Below are 21,803 nucleotides of genomic sequence, written 5' to 3' on the forward strand. Positions count from 1 at the left end.
TGACGATTAATCTGCAGAATCTTTTTTCAATGAATCTGTTTATCATTGGATTAATAGTTGTGTTCTTAAATGTCTGTCAGAATTTCTTAAGGCCCAACATGACGTCAATTGTCTTGTTTTGTCTGACCAACATGTAAGAGACCTAAAGATACACAAGACAAAGAAAAGCAGTACATTTAGGAGCTGAAAGTGAGGAATGTTTGTGTTTTTATTTAAATATAATTAATTATAAAAATACTTGCTTTGTATTTTTTTTTTCAAATGACTAATCAACTAATTACCTCAGCTCTACTTGGGATAAAACAATCAATTGTTAGGGTCTGACCCTACACCCAGCCTGGCCTTTTTTGGGCTAATATCATGCAGACTCATTCTAGCTTTAAAAGTCGGTGTCTGCTTGTTGACCCTGCCCTGAATGATGTATGAATGTTGGTGTATGGTTAATATCTTGAGCACATAAGGGCTACATTGTGCATTGCTTGAAAATTGGTCCTTAAAAACAGTGTAAAAGACATATTCAACTTTATGAGACAAATAAGACATGTTATATTCTTGAATGTATCATGGCTTTAGCACTTCAATTCATTCCACAGCCGCGGTGGTTGGTTTACTACAAACACCTCACTAAGTGTTCACAGATGGTGTAAAGTTGGCAGTCAGGACTGTCCCTACCAAATACTTTCTCATAGGCTGAGAACTTCAAATGAGAAGGTTTTAAACTTCACTTGGACACCAGCACCCGCAGACAGGAGGAAATATTTCCAATACATTAAGGTTAATTGGTAAGGAATACAATATGTCTTTGAGTCCCTCAGTGTCAGTCTCACGCTCTCTTTTTCTCTCTGCTTCACTCCACCCCTTTCTGTCTTCCTGTCTCTCTCTTAACAAGTTACTGAAAAAAAATGTGTTTCCAATTAGGCGCAGAGGGAAAAGGAACAACTCTCATCTGTGAACACTACAAGAAATGTCTTTGGTAACAGGACATTTACATCATAAAATTACATTTTTTTCATAAGATTAGTGGGAAAGTGCCAATTGGGTGAATTCAATGCACTTGTTACTGATGATGTTTCACCTGTCTTCGGTTTGAAGTGTAAAGCAGTTACAAGATAATGCACTTAAGAAAATCTTCCTGTTTTATTGATTATGCAGTGTAAAAAATGTTTTTTTATAAGCAAAATATGATGTCCAGCAACTTTCAATGTCACTCTTTTGTCAAATTGGCTTCTTTTTTTTTGCAGTGTGTTTGTGTGTGTCTGTGTGTGTGAGTGACGTCATGTGCAGACAAAGGTCCTCTCCTGCAGAGTGTGTGTGGCAGTCGGTCGGTTAGAAAGAGAGAGAGAGACAGAGACAGAGAGAGAGAGAGAGAGTTTGGTGGAGCAGCCGCGCCAGCGCAGAGAGGCACGGAGACGCAGCAGAGAGCATCAAGGCGACTTTATCTGGGAAAAGAATTAAATAAAACAACTTCTGAAACACTTGTGGGGGGAAAAATCAAAGGAGCTATTGCTTTTCTGCACGGACATAAAATGAAAGGGTTACCTGGCTGTATATTGGATTTGGAGTCTTGTATCACAACGCTGCGACTTTGACACCAGAGTTGCGCAGGCAAGCGTCTCTAGGAGTTGTCTGTTGGAGGAATTTCAGGCACCCCGAATCAAACTTGAGTTGGACATCCAGGAACCGGTCAGGGAGTAACCTAAACTACCTACCTTCTGCTTTCACTGGAAAAAAGACACTGTGAGTATTTCATTTCTTGCCCTGCTTATTGAATGAATCCTTATAAATATATATATATAAAAAAACAGTTTTATTTGGCTTACTAAAGCGCGTCTTCTACACGATGTGGGCATCTTTATGCAATCAAAGTATAGCTACCTGCCACGTAGACGTGGCTAGAAAGCGTTCGGGTCAGATAAAGGCTTTGATGGCATTAGCAGATGCCTGAATCCGCTGTGCGCACCGTTATTTCGATAGGACGCTCGGTTGTGCGCCTATAAGGGTTGAGGACGAGGGACGCGGCTGGAATGACGGACTTATTGCGCCAGAGTTGTGCTCTTTATCAAACTCTGGGATTGGGACAATACTTGTGGAAGGGAGTGAGCGGAGGGAAAAAAAACACAATGCATGCTTGCGTTGGATCTGGGAGTAAAAGTTTGACATCTGTGCTGATTTTCCACGCTGATCTGCAGTCAGAGAGCGCGTTTGCAGTTTTCCTTTGGGTTTCTTCATTGAAACTCTGCGTTGTAACGTTAGTTAGCTGTCATGCAGCAGGAAATACTGGGGATGTCTGTGTCAGCACTGGCTTGGTGTAACTGCTAAAACATGATGACCAGGCCAGCAGCATATTGATAGTCCTCAAACATTTCTTGTGGTGTTGGCATCTTCCCAAAGTATGCGCCTTGATGTTGTCTACTACCGGCAGGAGTCAATACACCGTGCTGTGCCCTGGACTCAGGCCTTGAAATACAACAACAATATCTTGGAACTTACTGCACTTTTCGCAGAATTCTGTTAAAGATGTGACACACTGGCAAAGCTATCAAAATATAGATACATTAATTATAATTCCTGCATATGGGATACTTGATTCTAGTTCAGGTTCTGGTCAGCTGCTTTCTGTTCTCTAATGAGTGAGTATAGCGGGATAAATCATGCAAATATCAGATTTTTCATTGAGCTGAAAGGTGCATATGAGAAGGATTATGAGTGAAGTCTATAATTTGCAGAAATGTGCAATCACCATACATATTCCTGCAAAGTTCATGGTGCAAGTGAAATTGCGACAGTCTTGTTTAGCAATATCTTACATTTTTCTTTTGTGCCCAACAAGTGATGCTCTTATGCTTTATAACATGTTGGCCCAAAGCTGAATATCTCAATAAGGCTGTTGTGAAACTTGGTATTCGTGTCCCCAGGGGAGAAATTCTAATCTCTCTGGAGACACTAACGTCTCACTCAGCACAGGTCAGATCAAAATCTTCAGTTGACCAACATTTTAGTCTGTTAGAACAAATAACCTGATTGCTAAAATATTTGCTGTATTTGTCACCTCCACAGGTTGAGTTGGAATGCTTTTGGTTAAATTTCCCTCTAGTGCCATCACCAAGCCAAAATGTACTGTTAAAAAAATAACACATAATTGAGTTTCCTTTATTTATCCCCAACTAAACCTAAATTTTGGTCTTTACATGACCCCTCCTTTAACGCCACCTTTAAGACAAATTGTTGTCTTTGTTTACAAAAAACAAACAGCCGGATCACTGTGTAATCTGCTCTGGGTAGTCATTATCTCCACGTCTTTGGTGAGCCCATAGCTTTTTCTTTTCACTTAAGATAAGATGTACCTTTATTGATCCCCGTAGGAGAAATTTCCACCTACATTTCCACATGCACCCATGGTACGTGACAACATATCAAAGTTTCTAATTCGTCACTTTTTTGTAACTATAGTGGTAAAGGTCTAGTGTGAAAAGCCAAATGTTCCCTTTACGCTATCCCTTTTGATGTTACCTAATTAATACTGATCTGGGGCTCAAATGGTGTGTCTGTGTGTGTGTGTGTGTTTATTTGTGTATTCAGGGGAGATAGAAAGAACACTGTTTACCTACCGCCCACTGGCACAAACCTCAGGGGGTCTTTTATGCTATAGTGAAGTGTGAGAAGTGTTTACACTGCAGATAGATTAGGTCTGTGGCTTTCAAGCTGTTTTAATTATTCAGTCCACATTCTCTAATGTTTTCTTACAGCCTTTGTTGTTGCAACTGCCGACGTAATGCTTTTGCAATAAACAGTTTTTTGCCTGGTTGAAACATGGAAACGTTTGAACACTTTATTTTAGGGCCCATTTTCTTCTAACTACATGACCCTCTATGGAATCTCATTTATACTGACTGTAGGCTGCGACACGTGCAGCAGCTACAGCTGGAGGTAGAGCACAGGGTCTTCAGCCTTCTGCTATTAACTAAGACATTTAACCTTTCCACTTTGGACATGAAAAAATATTATTACTTCTTATTGTGAAATTCCTCAGACGTAGGGCTGCAGCCCACTTGCTGTTCTGACCTATGGTTTATTGAACCAAGGCCATGCTTGTAGATATTTAACCAGTTTATTAAAAACACTCTAGCAAATGTGTAACTGCACATTATAAACACCAAAAGATGTGATTAAAGACAAATTAACTTCCATTCCGAAAAAACCCCACTCCCCCAAACCTTGTTAGTGACACATACGTATGCAGCATTTTACCACAATCAAGGCTAGTGCAGAAGGTTTTGAAATGAGGAGATAAGTGAGAGATTGCTTTGCTGTCTTCCTGTCATCTCTTTTCATCTCTGTTTGGAGAAAAGCAAAGAGATTGCTGGAGGAGACGATGGTTGTCTATAAGAGATAACAGTCTTAAGTGATAAAGGCTCACCTTCTTTTAGTTTTAATAAACTATACTTTACGTCACGTACGGCATGACTTTACTGTCTTCCAAACTGTTATATCTTAAGACCTTTTTAGGCTTTCAGTATCTTTTCAATGGATAAACATACTGTGTCACCCTGGATATGACACACCAGCACTCCAAATATGAAGACAGGATAGTTCTCAGAGGCTTGGTGGTTTCCTCAGTAACCAGAGAGGCAGGCAGGCTATTAGTCCTTTTAGTTCTGACTGATAAATTAAACAAGATTACAAAAATCATCTGAAAGTTAGTCCACACTTTCAGAATGTGAAAATTTGAAGTGATGAGTTTAAGCTTCTGACTTCTAACCTTCTTGTTCAAGCTGAACAAAACTCCCACCGCAGAGACCTAACGTCCCCCATGAAGATGACGGTTATATGTTTCCCTACATGAGCTCTGACATCCGTCAAAAGAAAGGGTCCTTGAACCATCTGTGTTGTGATTACTGAAAGCACGATCTCTCCTCCCCCTCGTCTAAGGACCTGCATTCCACCCATTCTTCCTCCCAACGTTTAGATTGTTTCCACATTCATGCAGGTAAAAGTCACATTTTGTAAGCATCTGTGGCAGAAATGAAATTTACTTAAAAGCCATGTGAACAGGCAAATGATTCAAGCAAGAGTCCTACCTGTTACAACAAAAAGTTACAAAGATTTATTTTATCACCTAAGTGCTCTTTACATGTATACACTTATAGGTGCTTGGTCATGGAGCCTCTCAGTACAACCACTGCATCAAGTCTGCATCATTTCTTTCTATTTTAAGAAAGATGATCTCTGTGGTCAGACTACTACTTCTTCTTCAACTGCTGATCAAGTTGCCGATCACATTGGATATCATGCTTTTGGTTTGCAGTGACATGGGACTTGTTGAGGTAACATGCAATGATCAGTCACTTGTTTGACAGCAGGTTACATTTGATCAGATGCAGTAAAGAAAGAAAGAAAATTTAAACACCTACAACTGTCCCATTCATACTTGATGTTTTCTGTTTATATCACGAAAAAAACACCATGTTCTGTCATATGAAATGCCTCTGAAGCAACTTCTCATGAGCAGTCTTCCAATGCTTCAAACCCATTGGAATCAACTCAAAAGGAGTGGCCTCACTGCTTAAATTGCATTCAGTATGATTGCGGTCAGAGTAGACCAGATCAGAGCAGACAGTGTTATAACACTGTATGTGTGGTATATGTGAAATACGGCTCTGTGCTACCTGGTTCTCATATACAGAACTGGATCTGACTAAATGGATTTCCACATAGTCTGTTATTTCTCTATCAGGACACCTTGGAGTGCTTTATCATGGTTATATTATAGCCATAAATTAAATTAAAATAATATCTCATAAGTTTAAGACAGTTTGGGTGGGCCTGTTTAACTGTTTTAGATGTCAATTGCCTTTTATCTCACCTAATGTTAAAAATAAACTGTGGTTTTAACAGGAAGATGTGCTTGTCAGTTCGAGGACTCTACTGCCGTTGTGTGTGCTTGCATGTGTGTGGGTGTGTGTGTGTGTGTGTGTGTGGGAGTGACACAGAGAATGCAGTTTAGGATAGGACATTTTGACATCATTATCTTATAATGTGGTTACTGTATGTTAGGACCATTTGTCACATGCCGCATCTGGTGCTGACTTTGGATCAAAAATAATTTGCCTTCTGTGGTCGCTTTACTTCATTAATTCTTAGAGAAATGGCAGAAGAGTTGTTGGGAAAGCTAGAACAACTAATATCTAGTTGACAAGCCGGCTATTTGGGGTGAGTGCAGAAAAATAAGCAAAAAATCATGTTATCTTTGAATGCCCTGCAGGAACCACATCTCACAGCCCTGCAATGTATTAAACATAAAACTGGGGGAAATGGACACTGACACTGGGAAAATAAAAAAGATGATGAGAAAGACATAAAACAGAGACAGTAAGAGAGAAAAGCAGGCAGGCACATACCTGCTAGCCCACAGGCTTGTAGCCATAGTCTGTTTTAAGGTCTCAGCATACCCATTTACTCCACAGACTCATGCCCATGTTCTACTGTCTACCAGGCTGTAGACTGTTATCCATTACAGTTACAGAAAAAAAGATGGAATCAGATTACAGTTGCATTTAGTAATATTGGGTTTATGCAGGATTACAATTAGATATTTTATTAATACATTTTATAATAAACAAAAGAAGATAATTCCACTTTGCATTCCCATTAATGCACACCAAAGATAAGTATGCTACAGATTCTATTCATAGTGAAATTTAGGCGACACATATAGAGTCTTGACAGCACGCGTTGATATTCCCAGGGGTGGATCAATGACTCTCTTTTACCAAAAGATGCATCAAAATTGTATTCCATGTAAGTTCGTCAAAAGGATATTGGTCAGACTGACCAACAGTTCTCAGCTGACGGTCACACCACCAGCTAGACATCAATGAGCCATACGCAGTCAGAGTGACTGCATTGTTTTTGATGATGCAATTTCAGAGGCTCATGCTGGCGGGCATTTAACCGCATCAGATTGTAAAAAACTGCATTTAATTTCTTTATTTGCAACTCTTTATTTTTCATGGCTTATTTATGGTGTGTGTGTGTGTGTGAGGGGCATGTAGGTTTAAATCATGTAAAGGATGTCAGTCATGGGAAAGAAAGAAAGAGGAACCAAAATCTGCAAGAATGGGGAAGGTTATTTTCCAACCCAGCTGTATCTAAAGCATGTCCCTTAGTGCAGCAGACCACAAATTTCAACAAGTTTCCCTTCGATAAAATCTGGTATAATCAACCAGATATAGACGTACTCAGTGTAGTCAGCGGATAAGTTTCAAATTGCACACTAAACTAGCAAACTAGCTGCACACCTCCAACACGTCATCAGGGTTGTGTTGATATCTTGGATTTGTAATGAAACAATGACTATGAGACTATGTTGCTGATGCTGCACTTTAATTTGAAACTGTTTTCATTGGGTGAACAGTGTAGTATTTACCAAAAATACACATGTAAGTGAGCTTTTCCCATATGACCCAGTTATCTCTGGTGCAGCGATCAGTGCAGATACGTTTCAGAATTCAATAAGATTCTCCCCTCTGGTAAGACAAAATGCAGCCAAATACTCAGAGGTCCTAAAAGTAAACCTGCTGCGCAACCTCAGCCTGGGGCGAATGTTCACCTTTCAGTGACAACAACCTGAAGCATACAGGCAAGCCAACGCTGTAGTGGCTTTAGGATAAGTCTTTGAATGTCACTGAATGGCTCAGCCAAAGCCTGAACATTTGTGGAGAGACCTGGCAGTCCACAAATGCTCCCCATCCTGCTGACTGAGCTTGAAAGGATTTGCCAGGAAGAATGGGGGAAACTGGCCAAATGCACAAAGCTCTTAGAGACTTACCTAAGAAGACTTGAAGCCGTAATTGCTGCCAAAGACCCGGTACTGAATAAAGCTCTGAATACTCAATGTGAATGAGATATTTTTAATAATCTTGGAAAATTGTCTAAAAACATGTTTTCACTATGTCATTACGGGTTATTGTGTGTATATTAAGAGTCAGTCCATGTTAAGTTGAATCTTTAACTGCAAAAAGTGAAGTGGTCTGAATACTTTCCCTCCTTTTCTCCTTTTCCTTTTGTGAAGTACATGTACTGTTTTCAAAAAGTAAATAAAGCTTGCTTTCTTACTTTTGGCCCTCAGTCTAGTCTTCAGTTAGGAAAACGTGTGCAGTTGGTCTGAGGTCAGGTGTCTGACTTGGCTTCTAAAGAACATTCTGCTGTTTGGCCATAGAAACTTATTGGTTGTCTTGTTTCTGCCTTTAAAATTATTGTCGTGCTGCATTGTTCTAAAGTTGGGAATTTGGAGATTGGGCTATATAAGAAAGGGACAACAAGTCACCCAATATGGATGTGAGCTAAAAGGCAAAGCTTTAATCTTGTAATCATTGATTTATTTTAAAGGTTGTATATATGACATTTAAAACATTAATATAGCAGAAAATAACAATTTGCTATGTAAGGTTGTCAGACATTTGGAATAACAATCTGAGTCTGTCAATGGCCAAAACAAGCACTTTAGTGGACATATTTTGACCCCATGGAATAGCTCGGCACCAATGAAGGCCTTTTTTCAAATATTTTTACATCTCAGTGAATTAGGCGTTTATATCGCCCAAACCAGCATTGGTGATTGTTGGGAAGTCTGTGGAAAAACTAAAAAATGCTGTTTTGGTGAGGGTTAGGTTTTTTTTGTTTCTGTCCAGTTTGAAGTGTGTTTTACAATTATCTTCTAGGTAAAATTACTGGTTTTGTCAATCGAGTCTGGTCAACCACAGCCCCCATTGTGTTTGTCTGAGATGCTGGTGTTCTGATGCAACCTCTAGTGGCAAGTATATTTGGAACATATCTTTTAAATGGAGTGTGCTGAAATAGAGCTAAAAGAATAAAAATGTATCACTTTCCAAATAATTAGACTGCACAGTGTCATGGTTTTGTCATTTCTTTGCGTGGGAGGTCAGAGGTCTAATGCTATTATACACAAACCTTTCAAATCTACTTTTAGTGCAGATCATGGTAATGTATTCAAGCATTTGTTTTCATTCAGTGCACAGCATTAGTGATTCTGACAGTCCAGAGCATTCAGTGATGAATTTGAAGAACACTTTTGAGTCAAACCCTGAAATCTCTGCAGACCGCACTGACGCAATCCTATATTGCATCTGCTACGGTGATGTAATCAGTGGAATCTGTCTCCAATAGTGTGATTTCATTAGGGAATGACTGAACACTCCCAACAATAAACTGCAGAAAGACCTGACACATGTGGTAGAGGCTGTTTATCTGTACCCACTCATTGTTAAATATTTGGAGAAGTTTGGTTATCAAAATTAAACCACTGCAAATGTTCAATCAATACACAATTGTAAATTATTTCAGTCACGTAGAACAAAAGACGACATCACGTTCCCCTAATTCCTCCTGTCCTTTGCTCATGCTGTGGTTGAGGAAGCTTTCTAAACTCACCCAACATCACAATTTCAGGCAGGTACTGTACATCTTAGGTTTTTCAGTTACCATTTCAAGTGTGCATTTTTTTATTTGGAACTTTCTAACCCTAACCCGAGTATAGGTGTCCATGTTCATGTACAAAATAGTGACAGTACCCTGAAAGTCACACACACCTCTTTGTGCTTCTATCCTTCATTGATTATATTTATTTCATACCCACTATAAACTCATACAATGTTTTAATTCTGAAACTTCACAAATGGTTTAGGTGTGAAGGGGTCTACACACCATGTATTTGTGTCACACAGCTTATGCTTATGCTGCGCTAAACTGCATTTCTGAAGGCTTTTCAAGGATTAATTTCATGGTTAAATTTTTTCCTGCCATTTAGCCTGAAAACCTGCTTTACTAAAACATGTGCGGCAGATCATAGCAGAAAGACCTTAAAGCAAAGAAGCTTATTATATGGACATTTGCAAAATGAAAGGGTGTGTTTTACGCTGTTCCGCAGATAATAACCCATGAGTTGGATTTCAGTTGTCACTAGGCTTTCCCAAGTTATGATCCCTGGAAAAATTTATAGGCAAATTAAAAAGGCTTTTATATGTTATTTATGATTCTGGCTGTTATTTAGAAATAAAACATTGCTTTCAGCAGCTTTGGACAAACCAGAAGCCACTGTGACATCCACGCAGCCTGTCTCTACAGAGCTGTGTGTAATTTAGCAAGTTAAGTCCTTCTCCCTAAGGAATAAAACATTATTTTATGTATGAGTAAGTCCAAGAGTAAATTCTGCACCAGAGCTGCTGTTGGTGGTGTGATGAAATGCTGCTTCCTGATACTCCTCCACTGTGGTTTCCTTAATATTATCATTATAAGTGCACAACTTTTTTTTATAGTATCTGTCAAGGTCAATGTGTTGTTTTGGCTTTTCTACACTAATATTCCAGACAGATCCCCTGAATTGTATTTTATTCTGCTATTATATTTAAGTCAAATATTGTCTCGTTTATGAGAAAATTCACTTTATATTCTAAAACTAATTCAACCTAAGTAGAATCAAGTCAAATATGGTCTAGTCTATATGACAAAGCATATTCTATTATATTCAAGTCCAGTTGAGTCTATAGTCCCTTTACAACACATGTCAACATTCATCCATTCACATACACATTTATACACTGATGGCAGAGGCTGCCATGCAAGATGCCAACACATCAGGAGCAGTACAGCGCTTCCTATCCAAAGTGATTCTATGCTCACCCATTCTCACATTTGTTTTCCTTCCTCTGAGCAATTTGGGCTTCAATATCTTGCCCAAGGAGACTTTGACATAAAGACTGGAGGAGCCGGGGATCAAACCTCCGACCTTCTGAATAGTGGACGACCTGCTCTATGTCCTGAGCCACAACCACCCCAATTCTGTTCTATTCTAGTTGAGTCAAGTCGAGTCTATTCTTGTCATGTGTATATATATATATATATGACTAATTGCATTCTATTCTCTTATTCTTTGACATTTAGTGTAATGACTGAACATTTGTCCGATTGGGGCTTTGTGTGATGACATGAAAGTGCTTAAGTTGTTGGAGGGGTATCATCCACTGATGAGCCGTGAATCAGCCCATCATGGCTGCAGTCACACATGACTCAACACCAACTCTGAATCCAACCCTTGTGAGGGTTGAGCTCTGCTGCTCCACTGCAACTGTTTGAGAGTATGTGCGAGTGTGCGAGTGCGGTTTGTGTGCACTCGCCCATGATGTTAAAGAGAAAGTTAGAGAATGAAAGCCTATGTGTGTGAGTGTTTGTGTGTTGTAGAAGTCCTGTTTCTCTGCTTTCTGGGGTGGGAATGGGGATGGGGATGGAAACAATGGGCACATTGTGTGGAGAGTTGGCAAATAGAAGAGGGGGGAGGTTGAGGAGGAGGAAAAGGAGTGAGAGGGAGAGGAGAGGAAAGGAGACAGTAGAGGAAAAAAACGAAGAAAAGAGATGAGAGAAGATGAGTTCAGGAGAGAAAAGAGAGGAGATAGGTTGAAAAAGAAAGAAGCAGAAAGGAAAGGGGACAAGAAGAGAGGAAAGGAGGAACAGAGTTAAGAGGAGAGGTGAGAAGTTGATGACGGGGCAAGGAAGAAGGGTAGGAAAAGGATACAGGAGTGAGGAAGAAAGGATCAACTATGGAAAGAGTAGAGAAGAGTTGAGAGGGGGTGAGGTGAGAGGATATCGGATGAAAATAGAGGGAAGAGAAGGGATAAAAAGAGAGTTTGAAGAAGTTGGAGGAGAGCTTAGGAAGCAAGGAAACAGTGGAGGGAGAGAGGAGAAAGTAAGCAGGAGAAATGGGGGCAGAAGGAATATGTGGAGAGGAGGACAAGTGAATGCGGATTATAAAAGAGGAAAGATGGAAGAAGTATTAATTTTTACAAGTTTCACTTGTCATATATTTGGTATCCATGTTGCCACAACAGTGCCAAGTGGGAATTTGGGGATCAGGCTCACATTCAAAATTGAAATTTTTATACCCTGGCTGCAATATAAATCATCTCAGTCTGCATTGGGATATAAAGTAAATCTCCAGTCACCTCCAGACAAATGGGTACACCTGACCCGGGACTGGCATTCGGTATCATGTCCAGGTCATTTCAGTCATTCAGGGAAATGTATTGTGTGAAGAAAGAAGAAAAAAGTGTAATCATACCCTTCAAACAAACAGCTTTTTGTAAAAGTTTTTGTGTGGTACCTGTGTTTAAGCTAAGCTAGAGAGGCTAAAGCTCCGGTGTGTGTGTGTCTGTGGGGGGACAGTGTGTGTGATCGAGGTAAACATTGCAGTCTGGTGCTCCTATAGCTATCTGAAGCACCAATCATTGTGCCAAAATAAATAATAAAAATGAGCAAAAACTAGCATAAACTAGTTTCACAGACTCCCACTCAAAACAGAGGCTGACGGAAGTGGGCTGCCCCCCTCTGATTAGAGGGCGTTAACACTCTTTTTTCATATGAATGTCATAAAGTAAGATAGCCCCAGACAGTCAACACTATGTCAGCATTGGCCTTATAAGGTTCAGGGTGATTTAATACAACAGAGGGAGTGTTGTATTAAATCACCCTGAACCCTCTAAGGCCATTTTCAATCCAAGAAACGCTAAATTTTCATAACTTTGGTAATAATGTCAATATTAACACCAGCATTCATGTGTTTTATCGCAGTAAAGTCATTTATTTTACAGTTCGAAAAATACGTTTTAGGGTGGAGCACCACTTTAAGATGCAAACTCACTGGATGGCCAAATTGACGTCAGGTGGGTGTAAACTAACAAAAAACACAATTTACTCTGATTGGGAAATATCTCTTGTTTAAAAGTCAATGCACGCACATGGATGTACAATGAGAATTTGAATCCGGATGCACTTTTGAACTTTTTTTGATGAACTTTTAGGTATTGGCAAATAAGCTAATTGTTAACTAATCAGAGGTGGAGGCCTAAGCTAAACATATGCAGGACATTTCATTCTAAAGCAGAGTCTACAGACAGTTTGAAAACATTCAGTGAAGAGACTTTCTATCACTTTCAGATGTTACGGCCTTCACTCATAACTCTTTCACATCAAAGTGCTGCACAGCTGAACTCCACAATTTGGGTGATTTATTTTATATTCTAAAAATAGCTTCACATTTTAAAAAAATCATCACCATGCCCCAGATGTGTACAATGGTCTTACTGTTGCGGTATGATAATTTATGCATAACTGTAATCACTCTTAGATGCTTCGTGACTTTTTATGAAAATGAATCATTCTTGCATAGCTAGAAAACACAGAGCTAACAATTTACTGTGAGATGCCACGCTGATGAATTGCAGGGGCCATTTCTTGGACAATAAAACATTACCATTTTTGTCTAAACTTTAACGAATGAACTTCATATGATCATATTTTCCAAAACCAGAAGATGTATTCTCTTCTCCGTAAAAATAGAAAACCATCATAATTCCATGTGACTGTCTACATGAGTAATTTAGCCTTGAATTCTTTCATTTCAAAGTCAAAGTTTCACAAATCAAGATTTATTTATATTTTGCTTTATAATCTGTACATCTGAACACCTTCTATCAGATAAAGAAACTCTCCCAAAAATAACCCTTTAAAGGTTCCATCTGTAAAATTTGACAAATTATATTAATGTATTAATCACTTTTTATTGCCAATGTGTTAATGTGTTAAACTTTAAAAATAATAAATAAATAAAATAAGACCTCACCCAAATTTCTCGGTGGCCTGGGTACTGATTTATATGCATTATGTATAGATGCGGGTGTAGGAAGTGACGTTTATGCACGCTCCCTGCATTCTCTCTCCGCTCCTCACAGTGTCAACAGTGTGCAATAACTAACATTAGCTTATAAATGGAGTCTGCTAACGTCTGCAAATGACTAGCACCCACTACAATACAGAGTCAGAGTCACAAAGTACAAAGTGAAAGCTAATGTTACTGCAAAGCTTGTGAAATATATTGTGATATTGTGGATGAATTGCTAACTAGCTAACTGCCAGCTTGTTTCATCCAGATTCCCAGGGCCGATCTGGTTGGAATGGGTTGCACCTTGCTGGCTAGCTTCAGCTTGCTTAACGTACTTGCTATCGTTATTGCTAGCAAAATACTCTCTGATATGTTAGTTGGCTAACGTTAGCTTGCAAAATTACTTCATCAGCTAATGTGATCCATGATACTAACTTATTTATTATGACAAATGGTGTTGGTTTTAGCCAACAATAAATGATGTAAAGGTACATTGCAAACAATTACGTACTAGCCAGGAGCAATGCAAGACAGGGGCACCCAACTAGCTAGCTTTAACTTAAACCAAGCTCGGGCTGGACGACAGGCTGTGTATCTAGCATGCGTGAGACAAGTGGAGAGGCTGAATCTCCTGGAGGATGAAAATCCAGATCATCCGGAATTAGGCACCAGGGGAGAGAGAGGTCCCAGGATGGCCGATGGTCCAGCACAGAGAAGTGAACCTGAGAAAACAGTTACAAGGCCAGTAGTAATCAAAGAATAAGCAGCTGAAAAAGATTAGTAAAAGGATGAGTTTTAGGTTTGGATTGGAGAGGTATAAAGACCATTTATAATTTTGTAAGTCCTCAGAAGCACTGTTAAGACTGATATAGATATGAACTAAAGTAATTATTATCTAGACTTTTATGCACATGTAAGTTGTAGATTAGTGTCTTCTGAGTTCAAAAAGGGGGAAAAAAGCAGTTTCCTTGGAAAATGATGTGGGGTGTGGTCAAGTTCATCTTTTAATTATCCATCTTTTTCATCAACTCCCTGTGGAATATAGCTCAGTATAGACTCCCAGATCAGAGATTGGCCAGACATCTGTCTGACACATTAATAAATGTTCTTTAATACAGACTAAACGTTCTCTCTGTATAGAAATAACATGTCAAACATGAAGTCCAGTGCTGTTCCTCTTAAAGCTCTATTCCTCTAAGAACTGTATTAACAATAACCAGAAGGTTGGATGATGGATTGTTGAGAAACTGAGGGCAGACTTGAGTTTAGTTATCTGACATTTATTCAGCTTCAGTCCTAGTGTTGATTTGACTGGACCCAGCCAGTTTGTCTCAGTACGTGTTAGAACAATGATAACAATACACAAAGAGAAATGTATGTAGAGTTTCCATCATACTCTACAGAAGGGAAGGATTTGTGTAATATCTACAACCCTGTGATACCTTACAAAACACAAAAGATATTCAGACCTATAGTAACTATAAAGAAAATGAAAAAAAAGATAACTTGAAAATTCTGATAATAATGTTTGTGAAATAAGAGCAATAGACTAAGCCCTGTTAGGATGGTTGGAGTGATAAGGCACAGCCCAATGTTGATCTTAGATTGAGGCTTAATGCAAAATACAGTAAGAATTGAATAGATCAACAATGGATATTTTTGCTTCAGGTCCTAAGGATATGGATGTTGCAACAAGTCCTCCAAAGTAACTGCATTGTAGAACGACACAGGAATTTCTGATCTGATGTCTCTGTCGGTGGGATAACGTTGTTTGCCTGTGCCTTCCTGAACCTGTACAAATCAGTTTTATGACGTGACGTTTGGTTAGGTCTAGGCACAAACACGACTTTGGGTTTGGGTTAGATTTACTTCATTGTTACGGTTGGGGGACGTTTGTCGTCATGATTACAGTAGAAACCATGTGTTACGGTCAGGGAACAACTGTGATCATGGTTAAAAGAACCAAACATTGAACAGCGGTCTCCTGTTTTGACTCACCCATCCACCCCAACCTTCTATGATATTTTCACATTACTTTCTCATTTGCTCCCGTCATAATTACAACGGCTAAAATTTGATTGCAATATACTTATAGCTCCAAGTTTCATGTGTACGCTAAAAATATAAAAATATTATATACGTATTGCCATGAAATTAAGCCATGTTGGGTACTCTAGCCCTCTTAATGTCATAATGTCAATTTGCACACAAGATGCCTCATAATCCATTTAGAAGAATTCTATGAAATGGCTGTAAAAAGTTGGATTTCAATGAGCCCATGATCTTTTCTTCACCCCATTGTCCAGATTTGCTCATTTCAATGTGTATTGTGGGGTGTAATGAACTTTGCGGTCACTAGCAGCTGCAAGTGGGACTTTTGGTCTTGTTGAATGTCAGCAACTTCAGGGCCATAGAAATATCTTATATTCTCCTGTAGTGTCTCATTCAGTTAAACATAAAATAACTAAAAAACTGAACACACACACACACACACACACACACACAAAACACACGTTCTTCTCTCTCCACACAGCCAGACTTTATCACACATTACTAACAAGCATGAAGAGAGTGTGTCGACACACACTCAAGCACAGCAAGCATTTTGTTCTCTGTCTTTAACACCCAACACATTGTACACACACACCTATACACACACACACACATACACTCCCAAAATTTCCTTTCTTGTTCACAAACACTCACACACTAAAATGCCTCATTCAAACTTTCACTTTTATAGTGCACATATACACACACCCAGGTGCAAGAATACAGAAATCTAAATCTTGCTCAATCTTTCCCTTTTACAAGACCCACCCACCCACCCACCAAACACACACACAATGACAGGATCTCTCTCTGCAGGCTCCAAGGGTCTGATGAAAGTGTTGAGAATGTGTACTGAGAGGCCACTGACACTTCCTCCACTTTCTAGTACTGACGACTTGCCTCAGGCATCTAATGCCCCAGTCACTGCTCCCTCGGGACGTTTAATGTCTATAAGCCGCAGATGACAAATAGAATAGATGGGCTTTCATCTGTGGCGGTAGTTATCGTAGAGGCTCCCTCTCTGTGGGTCTATCCTGCATTAGTGTTGCTGCCATCACTCAGCTGCATGTTCCTTTCACTGCTTTCTAATGGCTGAAAAAAACCCTCAAAATTACATGTAGGTTTAATAATGTTCTTGCTGAAGTAATTAAAAATTCACCAAAAAGATAAAAAATAGCAAACCCATCACAAACATCATCACATATTTAGCAGTTTGTTTCCAGAGCGTTGACCTGTGCTACTTTCAGGCAACATCATGACAAACTTTATACATATAAGGCATACGGTATGCATAAAGACTGATACTGATTATTTTTTTGTGCATTATCTGATGAATAAAAATAATTTCCTTAAAGGATACGTTCCACAACGCCTAAAACAATGCTCACATGCCTTTATACATTGAAACAGTTTTTCCTCGCTTTAATGCTGTTTACACTGGCAATTAAAAGATCCACCATCCTCATTTTGTGCATAAATATATTCAGAGTTATATCTGAAGTTAATTTGAGTCTTCATCAGTCTAAAATAGATAAATTAGGGGATATCTTCCAAAATTAAAGTATTTTAGTGCTCTCTGTGTTTCTGTGCTGAGCTGCAGTTTAGGGATATTAACACAAAGAGGGAAAAAATTACTGATACTCACTTGACTCCTGAAGTCTCACATTAACTTCAGGTAAACTTTGGAACACATTTTTGTGCAGAATCAGGATTTTGTCCCTGTAAGTGCATCTCTCAAAGCAGCAATATGGGTAACTTCTATAAAAATAACTTTTGTGGTATTTGTATTGGTTCATGCCAAAGATAGTTGATTGTTATATCTCATTCCCGTGTTGTCAAACCTTTTGGTTGGTGGCTTGAATGAGACTCCACAATCAGCAGTCTTTCTCAGCTCTGATTGGTTGTTTTCTCATTGACTACTATGAGAAAATATTGAACGTTTCAGCAAATATTACAGAAAGTTATTTTTTTTAATAAAAGTTACCTAATACAGCTTTAATGGGCAGTATCACCAAGAGGAATGAGCAAACAAAAACTGTTTCAGTGTACTTAAGACAGACTTGAAAAACAGTGAACCTGTCCTAAAACAGGTTTATTATTTTGTGTGGTTGTGTGTAAAATGTCTTGGAAGGACAGAGGAAACTGAGAAAAGTGTATTATAATGATTGCTGATTTCTTGACATGTCTCCTCAGATAATCAACATGCAGAAATTAAGCAGATACATCCGGCATGTCTGGAGCAGTACAGTATTAGCCATAATTCAATACAGCTAATAGAATGTACCATTGCTATTTCAGTCAATGAAATAACATTTTACAGCCACTCCAAGCAAACATGGCTGCAGATAGTCCCTTATCGGCCCATCTCAGGAAATTGGAGATATAAACAGAGTCCAGAAAAACGTTTATTTAATTGATTAGGACTTCCGTTATACTGTTATTGGTGCACTGCCATGCCTAATACACACCCCTTTTGGCCAAGGAATATAGATGTTGTACACTGCCAACATTTGGAGCCAGTCTACTGTATAGTTGTTGGGCAGTATTGCTGCTTAAATGGGCTTAATTTAGAATTTATAGCATGTAGTTCTATGGAACAAAAGCACAGCCAGGGCTAACTTATGGGTTATTGCTACCGGCAAAAGTACCCCCTACATTATGTAACATGTCTTGTATATCATGGCCGTCAAAACAGTACCAATGAGATTTAGTGCTCCCTTGCAGTTGAGGTGCAGGAGGTGAAAAATATTTTTGGAAAACTTAAGCTTTCATAGCTTTCAACACTGCCTCATGTCCCAGGAGCATCTCTTATTTTTCATGTGAATTTTTGAGAGGTGAAGGTTGTGATAGTTTTTCCAACATTGCAAATTCGTCCAAGAGGGCGGGAAAAAAAAAAAAGCTTCATGTTTGCAGTTGAGTTTTGGCAGAGCGGAGATGTTTGCTGTGTCACTGCAGAGAGAAAAGAGGGCTTAGAGGATTTGAGCAGTCTTAGTAGAAGGTAAATCAAGAGAGAGGGATTTCCACAAAAACACTGGGCTTTGACGCAGAACTTCTCATACTTGTTGTACTGTCATTCCTGGTCCCTTCTTGTTTCTGATACACCCCTTCTCTCTCTTTGTCTCTGTCTTACTTACACACACATACACACTTCACTCTACTCTGCTCTAGCCCTGAGGTCCTGTTTCCGGTCTGGGGTGTATGAGAGAGACTAGCCAACATCTGTGTGGGACTGGAGTTTATTACACACACACACACACATGTCCCTGTGAGCATTGTTTATGTGTGTGTGAGTTGACTATAAGCATCATGTTGCTGCTATTGCTGCTTACTTTTCTCAGTTTCTACTACTGCATTTTTTAAAAGCAGGAACACTCGTTAAATTCCACCAGATGGAAAAAACACGTTTCAGCTTTATATCACACTGGGGTTTATTCACACAGCACATATAGATACATACACACACACACACACACACACGGCTGCACACACATAACAGGCAAGCATGCAGGCACACACACACACACACACCCCTTGTGTAGTGTTGTTGTAAACTGTGACTTGTAGACATTACAAGTTTTTGAACAATCGTTTTTAGACCTTTTGCTTCTATAAAGCTGCTGTTCCTGTCTTAACAAAGGTGGTTTTCTGTATGTTAAATACGTAGGACACACATACACACACACACACACACACACACACACACACATAGTATTGAATCTAAATCCAAGGGGGGATTTCTGTTTTTCCATGTTTCAGGAACCAGCTTAAGTCCACATGTTTCCTAATACACTGCTTTGTCTTGAACGTTATGAAATAGGAATATATGGATTTTTGTGGAAAGTGCAGGTTAACTCCTTGTTGGCTGAAGCATAAAAATAGAACATGCTCAGAAAAATGAAGCAGAGGCCGCTGTGTTTAGTTTAGACAGATTATGTGTCCTAAATTCATGTAAATGAATAGTTCAATAGTATTTTTGAAAAAAAAAAATTATCATAATCTAAATAGTAGTTAAAATACACTTTGACATATAAAAGGCATTTGATGGTTTGATGGTGTTTATTGTTGATTCCTATAGGTTATCACAGAGAAATAAGAGCAAATTGTTGAACTTTAGGGGAACTTGCACGTATTATTGCTTAATGCTTCAATTTTTATTATACACACACAGTTATATCTGTAAAATTCCTAGGTAAACCTACCCCCATCACAACCAATTGAACCCACATTGAGTAAATGTTGATCCAATCTCATTTACATGGTAATGCAATCAGACTGAAATCCCCATGTTTGCCAAAATCTATTACTGAGCTACCTGGTCATTATAATCATCTCAATCTCATAATCTAGCTTTGGTGATCTTCAAACATCCCAAGTTTGGCTCATACAGCATGGTTCAATTGCCAGTTTTTAGGAAAAAAAACAGATGTTATCTACTTATGAAATCTAGTTTTCCGTGGTATTTTATTTTTTTCTGCAGGAATTGAATTGAGAGGATAAGAGGTGTTACAGATCAGTGCATTCGATGAAATAGACCAGATTACTGCTCTGATGACAGCATCACCTTGTTCAATCAAAACCCTTCTTAACATTTAATATATTTTTTCCTTTCAGAAAGCGCCACCACCATGGATGAAGAAATGTGCTACTACAATGAGACCATAGCCTTTTTCTACAACCGCAGTGAAAAGTACCTTGCTACTGACTGGAACACCGTCAGCAGGCTGGTGATGGGCCTGGGCATCACTGTGTGCATCTTCATCATGCTCGCCAACCTTCTGGTGATGATTGCCATCTACGTCAACAGGAGATTCCACTTCCCCATCTACTACCTGATGGCCAACCTAGCAGCTGCTGACTTTTTTGCTGGACTGGCCTACTTCTACTTGATGTTTAACACGGGACCAAACACAAGGCGTCTGACTGTTTCGACGTGGCTGCTGCGCCAAGGCTTGATTGATACCAGTCTGACGGCGTCTGTGGCCAATCTGCTAGCCATTGCCATCGAGCGCCACATCACCGTATTCCGCATGCAGCTACACACACGCATGAGTAACCGACGCGTGGTGGTGGTGATTGTCATAATCTGGACCATGTCCATAGTCATGGGGGCCATCCCCAGCGTGGGCTGGAACTGTATCTGTAGTATTAAGTCTTGCTCCAACATGGCCCCACTTTACAGTAACTCCTACCTGATCTTCTGGGCAGTGTTTAACCTAGTGACTTTTGTTGTCATGGTTACACTATATGCCCATATCTTTGTCTATGTGCGCCAGAGGACCATGAGGATGTCACGGCACAGCTCTGGACCACGACGCAATCGGGATACCATGATGTCTTTGCTGAAAACTGTGGTGATCGTGTTGGGTAAGAATAATCTATCTATCTATCTATCTATCTATCTATCTATTGACTACATTTATTCTGTATCTATCTCTATCTAGCAAGCTACCCCCAAGCTACTGTGTATATCTAGTATTTCTGTAGCAGCTGAGGGTGACATTTGGAGTCATCAACAGCAGCGGAACAATGAATCTGTTGATGGGTCTATCTGTGAGGCTGTATCATTCCACACTGAGTGCAAGCCCAGTGTCCGCCTAGCACGACTGTAAGCCTCAAATACATCATCTCAGCCACTCCTGTCCCCTAATCACATGAATGTGCTGTGATTCTGCTTGAGCAGTTGCTATGGTGCCAATCAAATCATGTTTCATTTTTCAGATGCCAAAAATGTGCATATGAGTAGTTATATTGTAGAGAAAATACAGTTGTACAGTTGGAATAGACAGAAGGTTTTCTGCCATAGCACTTTGATTTGGTTTGTTGACTTACACTACACTCTAATTTTCACTGTAGGCTAAATCATTGTCTTTATTTCCTGAAGAAAATGAAAGTGAGGATGTAACAAAAGTCAAAGTCAAAAAAGTCAAAAAGACAGCAAATATTCTGCAAAATGTATGAGCAGATCATATGCTACATTGATGTTATCAGCAGCATTATGTGTTACATTTTATAATCCCCTGGA

General features: G+C 39.3%; 1 protein-coding gene across 1 annotated transcript in view; it reads left to right on the forward strand.

The window, feature by feature from the left end:
- Window positions 1-1,325: 1,325 nt before the first annotated feature.
- The window catches only part of lpar1 (lysophosphatidic acid receptor 1), a gene marked incomplete in the record, with an annotated part of 34,401 nt that continues 13,923 nt past the window's right edge, over window positions 1,326-21,803 (forward strand). The window contains 2 exon segments of the mRNA XM_035667723.1: window positions 1,326-1,737; window positions 20,393-21,145. Of these exon segments, the coding sequence (XP_035523616.1) occupies window positions 20,407-21,145 (739 nt within the window).

Source organism: Morone saxatilis, unplaced genomic scaffold, assembly GCF_004916995.1.
Source record: "Morone saxatilis isolate NCDOM2014 unplaced genomic scaffold, NCSU_SB_2.0 Contig21, whole genome shotgun sequence".
Taxonomy (NCBI): Eukaryota; Metazoa; Chordata; class Actinopteri; family Moronidae; genus Morone; species Morone saxatilis.